Raw genomic sequence first — 14,644 nt, 5'->3', positions numbered from 1 at the left:
GTGCGGACGGAGTTCTGGGCCGCTCACACGAGAAGTGCACTCCACATCTGCGGTGCTGTGTCCGGTTGTGGGCTCCTCAGTACCAAAGAGACATGGAGCTCCTGAAGCGGGTCCAGCAGAGAGCAACCAGGGCGGTTGAGGGACTCTTAGGAGGAAAGGCTGAGGGAGCTGGGCCTCTTCAGCCTTGGGAGGAGACGGCCCTCATCAGTGTCTACAAGTAACTAAAGAGGGGCTTCCAGGAGGATGGATCTAGACTGTTCTCGGTGGTGCCAAGCAATGGGACAAGAAGCAATGGGCAGAAACTGCTGCACAGAAGTTCCACCGGAATATGGGGAGGAACCTCCTTACTGTGCAGGTGACCGTGCACTGAACAGGTTGCCCAGCAAGGCTGTGGAGTCTCCCTCACTGGAGATATTCTAGACCCATCCAGACACCATCCTGTGCCATGCGCTCTGGGATGACCCTGCTTGAGCAGGGAGGTTGGACCACATGATCCACTGTGGGCCCTTCCAACCTTACCCAGCTTGTGATTGTGTAATTCTGTGACATTTCAGCTAACATGGATGATTCAAACTTTCTAGGACTTTGTACTGAAGAGTTTTAGAGCAATCCTTGTTATAAATTAAGTCTTTCTGTTTTCTTCCAGTTATTAATTCAGTCTGTCATAAAAATTACTTAATGTGCAATACTGGAATTTCGTTCATGTGTATGTCTATGCCTAGTTAAAATCCTTACCTGTAGGCTCAGGAACCTTTTGTTTCTGTCGCCACTTATTTCCCTGGAGCACTCAGCTGAAGATGAAGAGGAGTCATCTTTGACATGTTTTTACAACCAGATAGCTCCAGTCATCTCATGGCTGGAAATTTCATTGTAGATGGGAGCAAAATGTGACAAGACACATATTTCACAGAAGAAAAAAGGACTTCAAATAAAAACAGCAATAAGATTGCAAAGCAAACTCCTCAGGATCCCAACTAAAATTTGCCCTGCTGCGCTCTGAGTCAGTATATCTGCATGTCTGGTAGTAAACAACTTGAGAAATGTCCTTTAATTTATGGATTATTACTATTTATGTAAACATATTTTGACAAAGCTGTGGGACAATCTCTCTCCCAGTTCTCCCTGTCACCTGTCTCAGCAGGGCAGAAGCATTTGGTATGCCACACAGCAACCTGTAGTTCTGTCTTGCACATCAGTAAAGAAGAAACCTGAACCATGCAATAGAAAATATGTATCCAACACGTCGATAGCTTCCTGCTGGGACAGCCTCAATTCCACCCACATGATGCTTCCTGTAGGCCTTCAGATGTGCCTTGCCTGTACAGATGGGTGGCCTCCAGGATGTAAATCAAATTCAGGCTGTTTGAGTATGGCCAGGAATGTCCTTCCCCACCTGGAGAATCAGCCTACACATACTTTTGATTGCTTCAGGTATCTTTTTACTGTACTGTTTTGGAGGCATTCCTCTTGCTCCTATCCAGGCTGCTGCAGGCATCTCCAAGCTCTCATACAGAGCATCTGAGGTGATTCCATCTGCACACCCGTGTGCTCAGTTCCCTCTGCTAATCACACTCTTGCCTGCCTGGACAAGGTAAAATTGGGCACGTAGACATCCATGAGCAATCGTTCCCTTCACCCATATCGTTCAGAATGAGCAGTCCTACATTGTACTTAAGCCTCACACCTACACCCACACGGATGAAACGGGAGTTTTGTAGCTACATCTGTAGCTCTAAATAGGTTGGGGAAAAGGCAAGGTTTAATGCTGGACCACTCATTTTCTGTAACGCTAAATTACCAGCAAGTTTTTTGGCATATTTCTGGTCAAGACCAACCCAGCATCTCCACAGCAATGCCTGGGCACCAGCAGTACACCTAGCACACACCAAGGACTTCTTCCAGTAAGAAGTTAGATATGGGTTCTTCCTCCCTTGCAGTCTTCCAACACCATCCCAACAGGCTCTACAGCCTTAGAGCCCTCCTCGTCCTCCTGCCCAAAGCATGTAACACATCTTCCGGTTTCATACTGTACAAACAACAGTTTCGTGGGCCACAACAGTTTCTGTGTTATATCAGAGATTTTGAAATAAAGGAGACACAAAAATGACAACAACATATTACAGCCACAGTGCAGTACATAGAGCCTCGAGGAGACCCACAGCACAAACACCACATAGGGTACATGTGGTCAGTTTAGATACTTGATCTGAGCGCCAAAAATCAATCCCTGGCCCTGTTCTGTTCTGTGGTGTAGGCAAGGCTTGTATGGCTTACACCCAGGGCTGGTGAGGAAGAACCAGCACATTTTTACCCTGAGTGCATTCAAGTGAGGCAGGACCTCCCATAACCCTGAGATGGCCCTGAATGATGAAATTACTCAGGTGAAAAGCAGCAGCTGCAAGCTTACACTGTCATAACCCAAAAATGAATGAGCAGTTGCTTCAGGGAGGGCTTCTACCTAGACAGACCATGTTTCCTAAATACTGAAGGAGGAGCAGAGGCAACAGAAGTCAGGAGAGAGAGAGCAACAGCAGAAGAGTGGGCCATTTGTGCTCCCTCCCACAGAGCCAGCTAGGTCTCTGCAAGCAGCTGTGCCAGCTTCTGACCAACATCAATATGTCAATTCTGCTTCTCAAAAATCACAAGCCTACTTTGAGCCTGTGTAGGCCCCCCGCAGGCATGTAACTCTGGGTAATTCTGCATCGGTATTGACAGCTGGGGCACTCAGCAGCAACACAGGGAGCAGCCACAGCCCTGCCACCCGCCCCCTGCGGCAGTGTCATATTGGACATCGCTGCAATGGAAAGGTTAAAGGAAACCTTTTTCAAAAGAGATGAGAAAGGGTGCACTTATGTTTAGATGGTGCCCAGGGCTGCAGTGAGACAGGTTTTGGGGAGGGAGTGCTGAAAGAGTGGTTGAAACTGTGCCTCTGCTTCCTCTTGTTGGCAGAACAGTGTGAAGCTACTGGCCTGGTGGTAGAATTTGACCTTGCTTTGCCTTGTCTGGTTGGGAGACCCCCCTCCCCCCGCCCAAGTTTGGAGCATCTGTGCATGGAATATGATGAGGATGATGATATTTTCTTTGCAAAATGGATGAGCAGCTTCTGGGGCCACAACTTGATCGATGAGAAGGAGAAAGAAGGCAGAGGCCTCAAGAAACGTCAGACACGACTCTGTAGTGAAAGGAGAGCATCCCTACCGGTAAGAGCTGTGTGCAGCTTTCTCTGTGTGTGCATGTGATTTATGTATAAATATAACTTCCATCCCCAGAGGCAGGGCCCTAGGGATGTATGAGGAGGAGAATGGGACACCTTGCCAAGTAAGTTCAGTTCCTGCTGGCAGCTACTAGTTGCTTTTTGAACTTAACTGTCTGCCAGGGTCAGGCCTCTGTGGTCTTGGAATACAGGAAAACTGGTAAACTCCAAGGTAAGTGATGACAGGACCAGAAATGTAAGAAGTGTGTGATAGCTGCCTAACTGTGTATTACAATGTTGTTCTGGCTGCTCAGCACAACCTGGCAGAGATCAAAACATTTTGCACCTGCGTACTTCAAGATGGTCTGTAATGAGTCTGTTCTTATGTGAAAAACTGTATAACTCCATATGTATTAAAAAGATTTGGACCTAATTCTGCAACTATACTGTCTCCAGGAAATTTTACCCTTTACCTCTTGGGACTCACCTGTTTTCAGGGGTAACTTCTGTTTTAAGCTAGAGGATGCAGTCCCTCCTGGTTTAAAATATCTGACTCTGAAAACAGTGATATAAAACAAAGCTTACTAAACTGTGAAGTAAGATTTTAAGGTAGAAGTACATTTTTTATTCTTTAACTAACAAAACAGTTGGGAAAGGGGCAGGTTCACGTGCAGAAGGCAGCTCACAACTAAGTGATTATCAAAATTAGGTTAAACTGAAAACAGCTGTTCACAGTCTCTCTTTATTCAAAGATTGTTGCTTTTATTTCAACTTTTAAAAGAACATTTAGGTAGTCCAAATCTGTCTCCTTTTTTTCCAATGACAGTTGGAAAAACAATCAGTTGTCTTAACAGACATACTATTTTCCTTTACAAACCATTATTTACTTATATCCTTAGATCATTATGGCTGCAACAAAGCAAATGCTAGTACATTGGGGAGAAACAGCTAATCTTTTCCAAACATTTTTTTGTGCCATTCTGTGTTTCCACCTTGCAAGTTGTTCTCCACTGCAGCTGTCATGTTCTAAGCTGTGGGATTTTTCGTTTCCAAAAAAACTGGCTAAGAAAAATGAAGGAGTCCAAAACCACTTCCTCCCTCTTTGAATTCTTGGACAGGCTGGAGAGGTAACCTTCATTCATAACTTCTGGTCTGATCAGCCATGTTTGTTATTTACTGTTATATTTCACCTCGGCCACAGGTTGCAAGACAGACTCTGAGCTAGAGCTTTGCTGCTGTATTCCATCAGAATGCTGAATATATAATGTTTATTAATGGGGGTGGGGGAGAGGAGGTTAGTTATCTTTACTGTATTTTATATTTTTCACTCAGAGATCCTTGCAGATGTGATTTCTTTAGGCCTCAATAGAAACTGGAGTGTAAGAATGTACTTTAAATCACTTTCCATTCAGCAACATGCTGAACACATCTTCTTGTATATTTGTGGCTGTATTCATGTGTGCACAGACATTTCATTTGAAGCATGTCCTTATATTCAGTTTGTTCAAAAGCTATTTAAATATTTAGCTAACAGCTATTCAAATACTTTGCTATACTTGCATTCCTGAATCCGTACCTGGAATTTAGATTAAGCTGGCTGACAGAAAGACTGTGATTTTTTGATGTTACTGTTTAATGAGCTAAAGATATTGTGTGCACTTAATTATGTCTGGCCTTTACATTAATGCTTCACACAAATTTGTCTTGCTCCACTGGTTTCATACAGAAGATGTAAATTTTGACTGCTTTTTTTCTCAGTGCCTGAAGTTGGCTGGAGGAATGAGACGGGAAGATTTTTTTGGGAATTTTAGGGTTTGGGGATACATTTTGAAATGAACTCTTGATTTGGAAGCTGAGTAGTTGGTAATAAAGAGCATTAGTACACGTTGTCTTTAACCAAAGCCAGAAGTTAAACAAGTGGGCACTACTGATGCCTTAGAAATACCTCCAGAAAGAGCATCTCCTTTTTGAGAGCAGTAGCTTGCTATTGCACCTGGATGTGTGGTTTTTTCATAGTTACTACAAATTATAACTACTGTAAGATTAATTATTACAAATTATAACTCTTGTAAGATTCAAAACACTGGTACTGTTATTTAAACATTGTCTTCATTTTATCAGAACAGTGCTAATTATCAGGAGGTGTAATAACTGAGATTAGACTGCATCTCTTCTGAATGTTAGTACCTCCACAGCAGATCACAGTGTATCCTTTCTTCTGTCTCAACACTGAAAATTGAGATAACTCCACTGTTTACATGAAAATCAGGTTCTGACACAGCTGTTGGCAAGAGCTCCTTGTGCAGGTGCAGTGGAACAGCCAAAAGAGCACTGCCAGCTCACTTGGTCTCACATCCAAGGCTGGTATTCAGGGCATCAGCAGCAGAGCAGTCCTGCCCATGTGAACTGCTTCTGCCCCACAAGCCTTTTGGTGCTACACAGCTACGTGCTCTCAGGGTGGCACAAAAGGTGGTTCTACTGCAAAATCATTTTCAGCTCCAAACTGGTGTATTGATCTTTGTAGTTTTTCCTGTCCTGTAGTAAGACATTCAAGCCCCTGCTCCCACCTCAGAGACAAAAATAAACTCCTGTGGTATCCTATTGTGGTACAGCCCCCATCCCAAATTCGGATAAAGCTTTGTAAAATAACTCCCAAACTAACAACAGTTTTCATTATTTTTTCCCCAATATCTTGGTGTACCTCACACATAGTACTGAGATGAGCTTTGCAAAATGCTTTTGCTATTGTCATTCACATTCTGCAGAGGGGAACACAAAATTATATTCATCCTTCCCTGGGTCACTGGCAAGTCAGGCTAAAACACGTAACTCCACACTCAGGCTAAAACAACACGTAGCTCCACTCTCCTGGAAAGCTCAGAGCTGTGTATGTTGCTGTGGGCCAACACTGAATGTGAAAACGGGACAATTAAGTCATCTGTTTCCTTCTCCTTTATTTAACTTGTTCCCCTGGCAAGCTTTAGACAAATTAACTGTGATACTGTTTTTGAAGCCTCCAGTTATTACTTTCCTTGACACATTCTAGTTATCCTACATCATTTTGGTTCAGAACAGTTCTTACTTCCCAGACATTTTGTTGTAAGGAAAAGATTGGAGGCAAAGGAGAACTGGTACATGGATACATGTATCCACCTTCAAATAGACATTGTTGCTCACAGGAGAAAATTGCTAAGAGCAGCTGAGAGTGGGAGCAGAACAACTGACTGCTGTTGAAGCTACTGACATTTAATTTAAACTAAACTTAGAGTGATCTACCACAATATTGTTACTATAGACCAATTGGAGCCCAGAACAAAACATTTTTAAGAAATATGTGTTTGTCTATAAGCTTCTCTGAAGGAAATGAAGCCATGGGAGAGCATCTGAATGTCAGATGTTTCAAAATATCCCTAAAATACTCGGGACATTGTGTAAACTCCAGCAAACAATGATCACTTGTGCTGACACACTGAAGATTAATTTTCTTACTGACAGCTGTGCAAGCTCTCAGATCAAGCCCAAAAGATGTAAGCAATTAACTTGTCTACAACAGAAACTGAGAAAGAGATAAGGCAAATTATACTGACAACAAGTTTTGTTGTGTGAATTATTTTTGTTTGTGTAACTTTTGTGTGTTTGAGATGGGCAATTAGCAGAAGATTAGCTGTTTTGTAAATAGACACACTGAGCATGAGTGGCCTTTACCCAACACAGAAAAAAAGGAGTACTAATGGTAAAGAGAAACAATCCCTGAGATCCCTTGGTGCTTCTGGCTTTCCCAGCACTGGCAAAAAATCCCCATTTTGATGGTGGAGAATTTAATGTATCATGCAAAGCACTGTGAGAGAAGGCACAGTCACAGTAATATGATTGCATAGACCTATCTGTGTAGCTTTACCCTTAGCCCACTGAGGCAGATGGGCATTTCAGAGGAAAGGCTGTCCCTTTTCTGGACCATTGCTGCCATATTGGTAGGTAAACTGCAGTCTTTTTGTTGAGGGCTTCACTGTAATTCTATCTGTGAAGGGAAATTAAAAAGCAATGTCTTAGTAAAAGAAAACATTTACAGACATTGCAAAACAGGATAGAATACAATCCCCCATTTCAGCTGTCCTCCTGTGTTTGTAGTTTGTTTTTTTTTCCCCAAACCCTCTAGGAACAGATACCAGTGATTTTTACCATGAGACAATTTTTATTTCCAGGAAAGAATATATGTTGATGCCATTAAAATGACAGAGAAGACATTTAGCTTGTTGAGCCTGGCATGGCATGTGTGCTCTCGTCCCTTGAGCACAATGTGATTGCTTTGATGCTTTCTAAAGTAACAATACAATATGACCTTACAGAACTTACAGCTGTATTGACTGGTTTGAAACCAAAGTAAAAACGACATGGCAGAAATCGTTAACACTACTCTCAGAGACAGTCCATAATACTGGACATAGTAAGCTTATGCCTGGAAAAAAAAAATGGAACCGGTACCATATTTTTTGTAAACTCTCCTTATTAGGTACTTCTGTTGGGTGTGAGATTTATTATATTTAGCATCTCTCATCAAGCCTGTCTAAAGTGATGTAGCCACAGCCATATGAATGCACAGCCCCACTATTCAGAGAAAGGCTGCATAGGTTCCTGTTGTGCCAATACATTTATAGCAGCATCTGGACCAGAGTGCATGAAATTGTGTGCAGGACATGTTTCAGGTCCCTTGCAGTCCAAGGTTTGTAGATTCATGTGAACGCTATACCAAGTTGGTTTAGTTTTCCCCTGTTTGTTAAAATAACAAAACAACCAAGACACACACCTACTCTGAGTGTAAGGTTTTCTACTGGATTTTCTTAGAAAGCTCTGCAGAACCTGTAGGATAAGGCTTCATTTGTTATAAACAATCACAGCTCCCTTAAAGCCAGCAGAACTTCTCATAGTTACTTAGTAGCTGAAGACTTAGCACCGGGCTTATACAAAACACAGAATCAACTGGCTTGGAAAAGACCCCTGAGATCGTTGAGTCCAACCTTTGACCAAACCACCACCATGCCAGTTAGACCATGGCACTGGGTGCCACATCCAGTCTTTCCATAAACACCTCCAGGGACAGTGACTCCACCACCTCTCTGGGCAGCCCATTCCAATGCCTAACCATCCTTTCTGTGAAGAAATTCCTCATAATGTCCAAAACATACATGCATTCAAAAATGTATGCAGCACCTGGGTGCCTAGAATGCTTTAATCTGACACCTGCAGGGGTGTAATTTTCAGTACCTCCCATCTCTCACAATTTTCACCATCTGCATCTTATCAGTGTTCAGCTACTCATCCTGAAAAAGCATCAACAGCTGGCAGGGTTCGGGGTATCCCTGGCCCTGTGTGGTGTCCTTCTCACCCATCTCTTCTACAGGTCTGTCCATTAGTAAAACCACCAACACATGACTCCGCAGGACACAGCAGTTCTGTATCTCCTTTACAGACATTCAATTAAACATAGCTGATGCAGATCAATAGCTTTTATCTGCATGCCAGGCCTGGGAAAATTGAATCACACAGAAACTAAACATCTGTCTACTCCCTCCTCACTTCAGTCCTGCAAATGTAATTGTGGAAGTATGTTTCCTACCACTTTGGTTGGGATGTATCCCTCAGTGCCCTGAAACTGCTCCTTCATTAGTTTGGGACAAATGTGTCCAAGAAATCAGCTGAAAATTCAAAGATGGACAATGAAGCATCCAGGCTGCCTGTGGGCCATGCTGAGAATTTGACCCGGGGATCAAACCTCTTATCTGACTCATCTGGCCGCAAAGGGCTGGGTAATGCTTTTTGAGAGTCCTGCCTAGAAACTGCAGCTGGGCGCAAAGCCTGAGTTTTTGAGGTTATGAAGAATCCCAGTTCCTTTTAGTGTCAGTGAACACTAAGAGGACCCAGCACACTTTACATTTGAAATGTTCATTTGTTTGCCAAAACTTAGATCCTCAAACCCAGCAGTAATAGGAAATTCTGCCTCTGCTGCCTTTAGAAAGCAGGTTCTTGGCAGTATGATTCTCCTGCACATAAAAAGAAAGACACAGAATTCTGGGCAAGGTCCTTCACTTTGCACCACTGTTTGGAGAGTCTCTGTGGCAGAAAAAAAATTCTTCCTTGTGTGATCTGCTTTAATATTCATTACTCAACAAAGACCTTTTGTTTTTCAGGCCAAGCTTTCCTCCCTCCATACAACACAACTTCATGCTTCTGCCAAAGGCTCATCTTCAGGCCACCTCAGGGGCTCCAAGGAATTTCAAGACCAAGATGTCAAATGCCACTGCCACAGGAAGGCAAGCAGAACACCTTCAGCAGACAGCTCATGCCCAGAGACAAGATCAAACTCCATTCAGGAATTTGCAGAGTCCTTTGAAAAGCAATTGCATCTCAAAAGCAAACGCTCAGTTTCTTTGGTAGGTAACAACTAACTTAAGATCACTACAGAAAAAAAAAGCCCAAGCAACCAAGTCAGCTTTATCCTTTGTGTAATTGCTGTGACATTGCTGGGGGAAGTGCAGACATAAACTCCAATTGGAATTTCTCATATTATGTGGTCTCAAATTACTACAGTAGCACAAACAAGGTTAAAGTTGTATCATTAGTGTGAGGATTCTTGTTGTGGTGTTACTGTCTAGGCTTATTCAGGAATGTTTATCCTCAAAATGAGACACCACACTGGCTCATATGGCAATGTTTTCAGAAGAGTCTCTGGCTGTGACAACAAAACATGACAATATAAACCCAGATTTGCTTCACTTTTGCTGCAAGACCCAGCTTACTTTTTCACTGCTGCTGACCTGACTTAACCCATATGGTGTTATCTGTAATACTGCCAGACACTGCAGTGTTTGAGAGGCTTCTCTCTTGCCCCTCAGGACTCCATCCATCTGCTTTCTGCAGTGTCACCACACAGCTGCAGCAGCAGCTACTGCTGTAAGTGGCTGAACATAATTTCACTGAAAGGGCATGCAGGCAGCAGGGGATTCTCCCCCCATTTCTTCCTTGTCCCCATCATTCTGTCCTGAGCCATGAGCATTTGTTTTGTCTGGTGTGTATTGATGAAGTAGCCAGTAGCAATCTTTTGTCTATGACACTTTAATATATTTTTATTATTTTGATACATAATATCTGCTGCATCACACAATGGAAGAAAGGGTAATAAATCCTAACTCACTTTTAAGTATCAGAAGAACACTATCAAATTGTCACTCCATTCAAAAAGTTGTGCTTAAATAACACCTGACATTAGCATCAAATAGCCACAGAAGGAAAAATCTTTTTTTTTTTTCAGTTTCTTGACACTGACAGTTTGTATGGAAAAGTAATTTTAAGCTCTCTTTGAACACCTTCTGCACAGCAAAAGGGAAATAAAGGTCTCTTTTCAATAAGCAGCATAATTACATGATCAGTCCCATAATTATAGTCCTTGCATGACCAGTCCTCTAAGAATATGCAGAATTGTGGTGATGACAGCACTGTTACACTATTGTCAAAATTTCAAATGCATTCCCTAATCTTCTTTTTCCTCTTTAGGAGCTCTTCAGTTGATTTCATTTGGAAATTTACATTGCCTCATGTGCCAGCATTCACCAGTGGTTGTCTGGTTTCTCATTTATAATTTCTCAAAAATGCCTGTGTTTAGAAAGTCTGTGAGTGTATAGTTGTATGATTAGGTATAGCAAGCATAATGTATTAAATATGGCTTCAGTTCCAGTTAAAAGCTTGGATTCCAATGCCCCTCTGTAATCAGCAGTGAGGTGTGTATTTTAGTCTGTTTTTCAAGCAGACCAAGTTGTCATTCCCTCAGTCACCATTGCAGTTTGGGAGATGTGAAAGACTTGAGAATCTCAAAGAACTGAGCAATTGGTCAGAGATCTGAAAGGAAATTTGAGCTTAAACCGATGTCTCCAAATGGAGCATTTTTTTGCATTCTGAGCTCTGTGGGTGCATTTCAAACCACCATGATCAGACAGGTGAAGATTGTGGGAAAGGTAATTCATCTCCTTCCCTGCATATTGCTTTTGTCTGATAGATGTGTCTTTGAGAACCCTTCATGACCTTGTTTTCAGTGAGGTCTTTGCAGCTGGCACTGAGCAGCTTTCAGGCACATAAAGATGGATCAAGTGAAAGGACAGAAACAGAGTCTGGGCTGAAAACTCAGACCCCCTTCCTCTCTCCCTCCTGTCTGCTCTCCTCTTCAAGTCCACTTGGCCGGTGACCCTCCTATCATATACAGAGTAAAATCAAAGCATGTGTGTTGCTTCTTGCTGAGCTTCAGGGTGACTGCCTTGGGCCTTGAATTTGAGCCCATCATGGTAAAGCCGATCTTGATGAGGCAGGTTACTGGAATATTTTGTTTCATCGTGAAATAACATAATGAGCTTTTTTTTTGTTCTTGTAGGAGTCACTTTTAATTCCCTGCTATTTTTCCCCTGCCTTTTAGCAACCTGAAGGTGTAAAGGAGAGACGAGAAAGAGAAAAGTTGCATTTGAGAAAAAGCAAGTCTCATAAGAAAATGGGAGAGAAATCAGAGCCAAGGAGAGAGCGGGAAGAAGCTGAAGATTCAGAAGTACCTGCAAAACACAGCGAACAGTTTCCATCACAAACAAGCACTCAGAAAGGTTATGTATGCACAGGCAGCTAGAATGCATTGAGATCATCAATCTTAACACTCCCCCTGAAGAGCAGAGGGAGCATTCTTGTTCTGTTTTGACTAGAAGAGGCCTATTAGCTAGAATAACCCCTAAGCTGTAAATTAAAAGTAAAATTCAACTGCATTACTGGCACCATGTTACTACCTTCCTTTCTTTACTTTTGTCTTTAGAAATGTGACCTTTGTCATAGGAGTGTATTGGTAGCAAGATCCAAGTTAGAAATTAACGACTCTAGGAGGGTCTCAGGGACCTTTGTCATAGGAGTGTATTGGTAGCAAGATCTAAGTTAGAAATTAACCACTCTAAGAGGGTCTCAGGCAAATTTAGCATTGCAGCAGGACAGTAGTGGATGTGTTCATTGTAGAGGAGACCACCATCTATGTATTACAGAGCCATGCAAAGCCTTATGTTCCTTTTTTAATGGAAAACAGGCTTTTTGGTAGGTTTGGGTAGAAAAAAGTACACGTAAGCAGCATACACTGCTTCCTGCCCCTGACATTCACTGAGATTTGTCTTGAAAACAGGTATCTTTTTGATTTGACAGTCTTTCAGCTCCAAATTTATGTAAGTAAGAGAAGAGGAAAGAAGCCTGTGTTTTCTCCTACACCTCCCTGATGTCTCACTTCTCTGCTTTTCCTATCCCTATGCAGTATGACTCTGGTTTCTCTGGCATCTCCCAGCCCTCTCCCATGTCCTCAGTCCCATTTTCCCAGTCACACAGTTAGTTTTTTCTCCCAGCTTTACCCTCATCACCTTGCTTCTTTTGTGGCCTTCCCCCTCTCCATATACCAGTTTATAGCCCTGCCATGTAGCTGCCAACCTCTTTTACTACATCTCTACTTTTGCTTCATCAAAATTTGAGCCTTGCTGAAAATTCTCTAGTAAAGTCAGAGATGTTCTGTCTCTCATATTTCCATATAATCTCCTCAAGAGGTTGCTGAGGCATTGCAACCCTTTTTCCTGTTCCAGAACTTGGGCCAAACTGGCTGTCTATGATAAGCAGGACTTAGGAAAACTCTGTTCCTCTGGCTGAGGATCTCCTGAACACAGGTGTAAATCTCATCTCCACATGCTCACAAACAGATACACACTCCCACAATCCCACTATGCCCACCTTTCTTCAACGTGCCAGTGTTCTCTGCAGATACAACCCTGCTCTCTTTGGGAATAAACTCCCCAGGCCTACTATGGAGAAAGCCTGGTTTGGATAATACAGTTAGAAAAGAGTGAAGACGAATGAAGTCATGAGCAAAAGTCAAGGTCTGATGGATATTCTTCCTGTGATTTTTCTGTAATTAACAAAGATCTTACTAATTTACCTTAGAGCCTTACTTTTGAATATTCAGCCCTTTAAAAACTTAGGGCATCCTTAAAATTTTGTAACACTTATCTCCATTAAGGGATTGCGTTGTTTGATTTTTTTGTTTAGGGCTTTGGGGGATAGATGAGAAAGCAATTGAACCCTTACTGATGCTTGTAAATTGCTTCTTACCTGGTAACATATATTATAAACTAATAAATCTAATAATGCAAAAATGTTCCTATGCATAGTTCCTGTCCTTCCCAATCCAGATTGAATTTTTACAAAGTTCTTCTGTCAGCCAAAACTTACATACAGATGACTTTCCCTTTACAACCTTAATCTGAAGGCTGCATTACAAAAGATCTGGATAGAAAGGAACATGGCCAGCAGTGTCTGAGTTCCTCAGATGAAACCTCTCACATACATCCTTTCAGGTAGCAGCCTGTCCTCACGTCTTGGGAGAGCTGAATGCCATGTCTGCATCAGCTTTGCCTGCATTTCAGGCCATCAGCTGCCTCCTCCTGTTTTACAGACAGGTTAACTCAACTGGCCCCAGCAGAATTTGCTTGTGTTCATCAGACCAACATGCTGGTTGTACACCACACCTGATGAAAAGAAAACAGCAAACAGAGCTAAAATAGGAGAGCCATGTGTGGCTGCCTCTGACTTGCTGATTACCATCTCCCTAAAAGCACAGAGAAGCCTCACTGGCCACCGAGGCAGCTGGGCAGCTCTGCCTGTAAACAGCTCCCCCATGTTCCACCAAATCCCATCTCTCTGATGGGAGAGCCTGTAAGTGTTCATGTGCTTTTGAACTGGCCCATCAGCCCCATGGTGTGACTCTGGAAACAGAAGCTTTCACATAATGTCCTTTTTTTATTCAAAAGTGTTCTCTCTTGCTTCGTATCATGGCTGATTAGACCAACAGCCCTTTCCAGCTCAGTCCCATCCAGTCTGAGGCAATAGTATTACTTAGAAGGACTGAAACTTGCATGATAGCATGAAATAATTCTCCACAGAAATTAACAAGTATTTAGTAACAAATTTGGGAAGGAAGGTAACCATCCAAACAGGAATCTGATTGCAATGGCACGTCTGATATTTCTGTTTCCACAGGAAGTGGAATATACAAGTAGTCAGAAAGACTCCAGAGGGTTTTCATTCTCACAGTAGGTCACTAGTTCAGTCTCAACTGACAAAAAAAATGGTCACTGCCTTGATTCCATCCTGAATTCCCAGAGCAACAGGGCTGGCTGCGGGCAGTTTCTGCACAAACACCCATTCCTGGGCAAACACTGTTTGCGTTTTCTGCCCTTTGCAAGAGTGGGATGGCTGCAAGTTGCATCAGCATCCAAACCTTGGATATGACGGGGGTCAGGCTTCAGTGGGAAGTGAAGACAAAGGGACAAAAATATCCAAAATGCTCATTAAGAAGAAATACTGAAAACATGAAACAGAAAGGGGAACGAGCAGGAAAAC

General features: G+C 42.5%; 1 protein-coding gene across 1 annotated transcript; it reads left to right on the top strand.

Annotated features, from left to right (window-relative positions):
• The first annotated feature begins 2,752 nt into the window (after window positions 1-2,752).
• LNP1 (leukemia NUP98 fusion partner 1) lies at window positions 2,753-11,985 on the top strand. Its single transcript, XM_008631725.2, has 3 exons — window positions 2,753-3,200; window positions 9,379-9,621; window positions 11,652-11,985. The coding sequence occupies exons 1-3, from the start codon at window positions 3,051-3,053 to the stop codon at window positions 11,850-11,852; spliced, it is 594 nt and encodes a 197-aa protein (XP_008629947.1). The 5' UTR covers window positions 2,753-3,050; the 3' UTR covers window positions 11,853-11,985.
• Window positions 11,986-14,644: the final 2,659 nt, after the last annotated feature.

Source organism: Corvus brachyrhynchos, unplaced genomic scaffold (assembly GCF_000691975.1).
Source record: "Corvus brachyrhynchos isolate BGI_N302 unplaced genomic scaffold, ASM69197v1 scaffold3, whole genome shotgun sequence".
In the NCBI taxonomy this organism is placed as follows: Eukaryota; Metazoa; Chordata; class Aves; order Passeriformes; family Corvidae; genus Corvus; species Corvus brachyrhynchos.
The sequence above is the reverse complement of the archived record's forward strand: the minus strand, read 5'-3'. Positions and strand labels throughout refer to the sequence as shown.

Bases quoted from the DNA above. Each gene is read 5' to 3' on its own strand.
- LNP1 (XM_008631725.2), top strand. From the start codon at position 3,051: ATGGAATATGATGAGGATGATGATATTTTCTTTGCAAAATGGATGAGC. The intron at 3,201-9,378 runs GTAAGAGCTGTG...TTTGTTTTTCAG, and splicing joins AAAGGAGAGCATCCCTACCG to GCCAAGCTTTCCTCCCTCCA. The intron at 9,622-11,651 runs GTAGGTAACAAC...CCTGCCTTTTAG, and splicing joins GCAAACGCTCAGTTTCTTTG to CAACCTGAAGGTGTAAAGGA.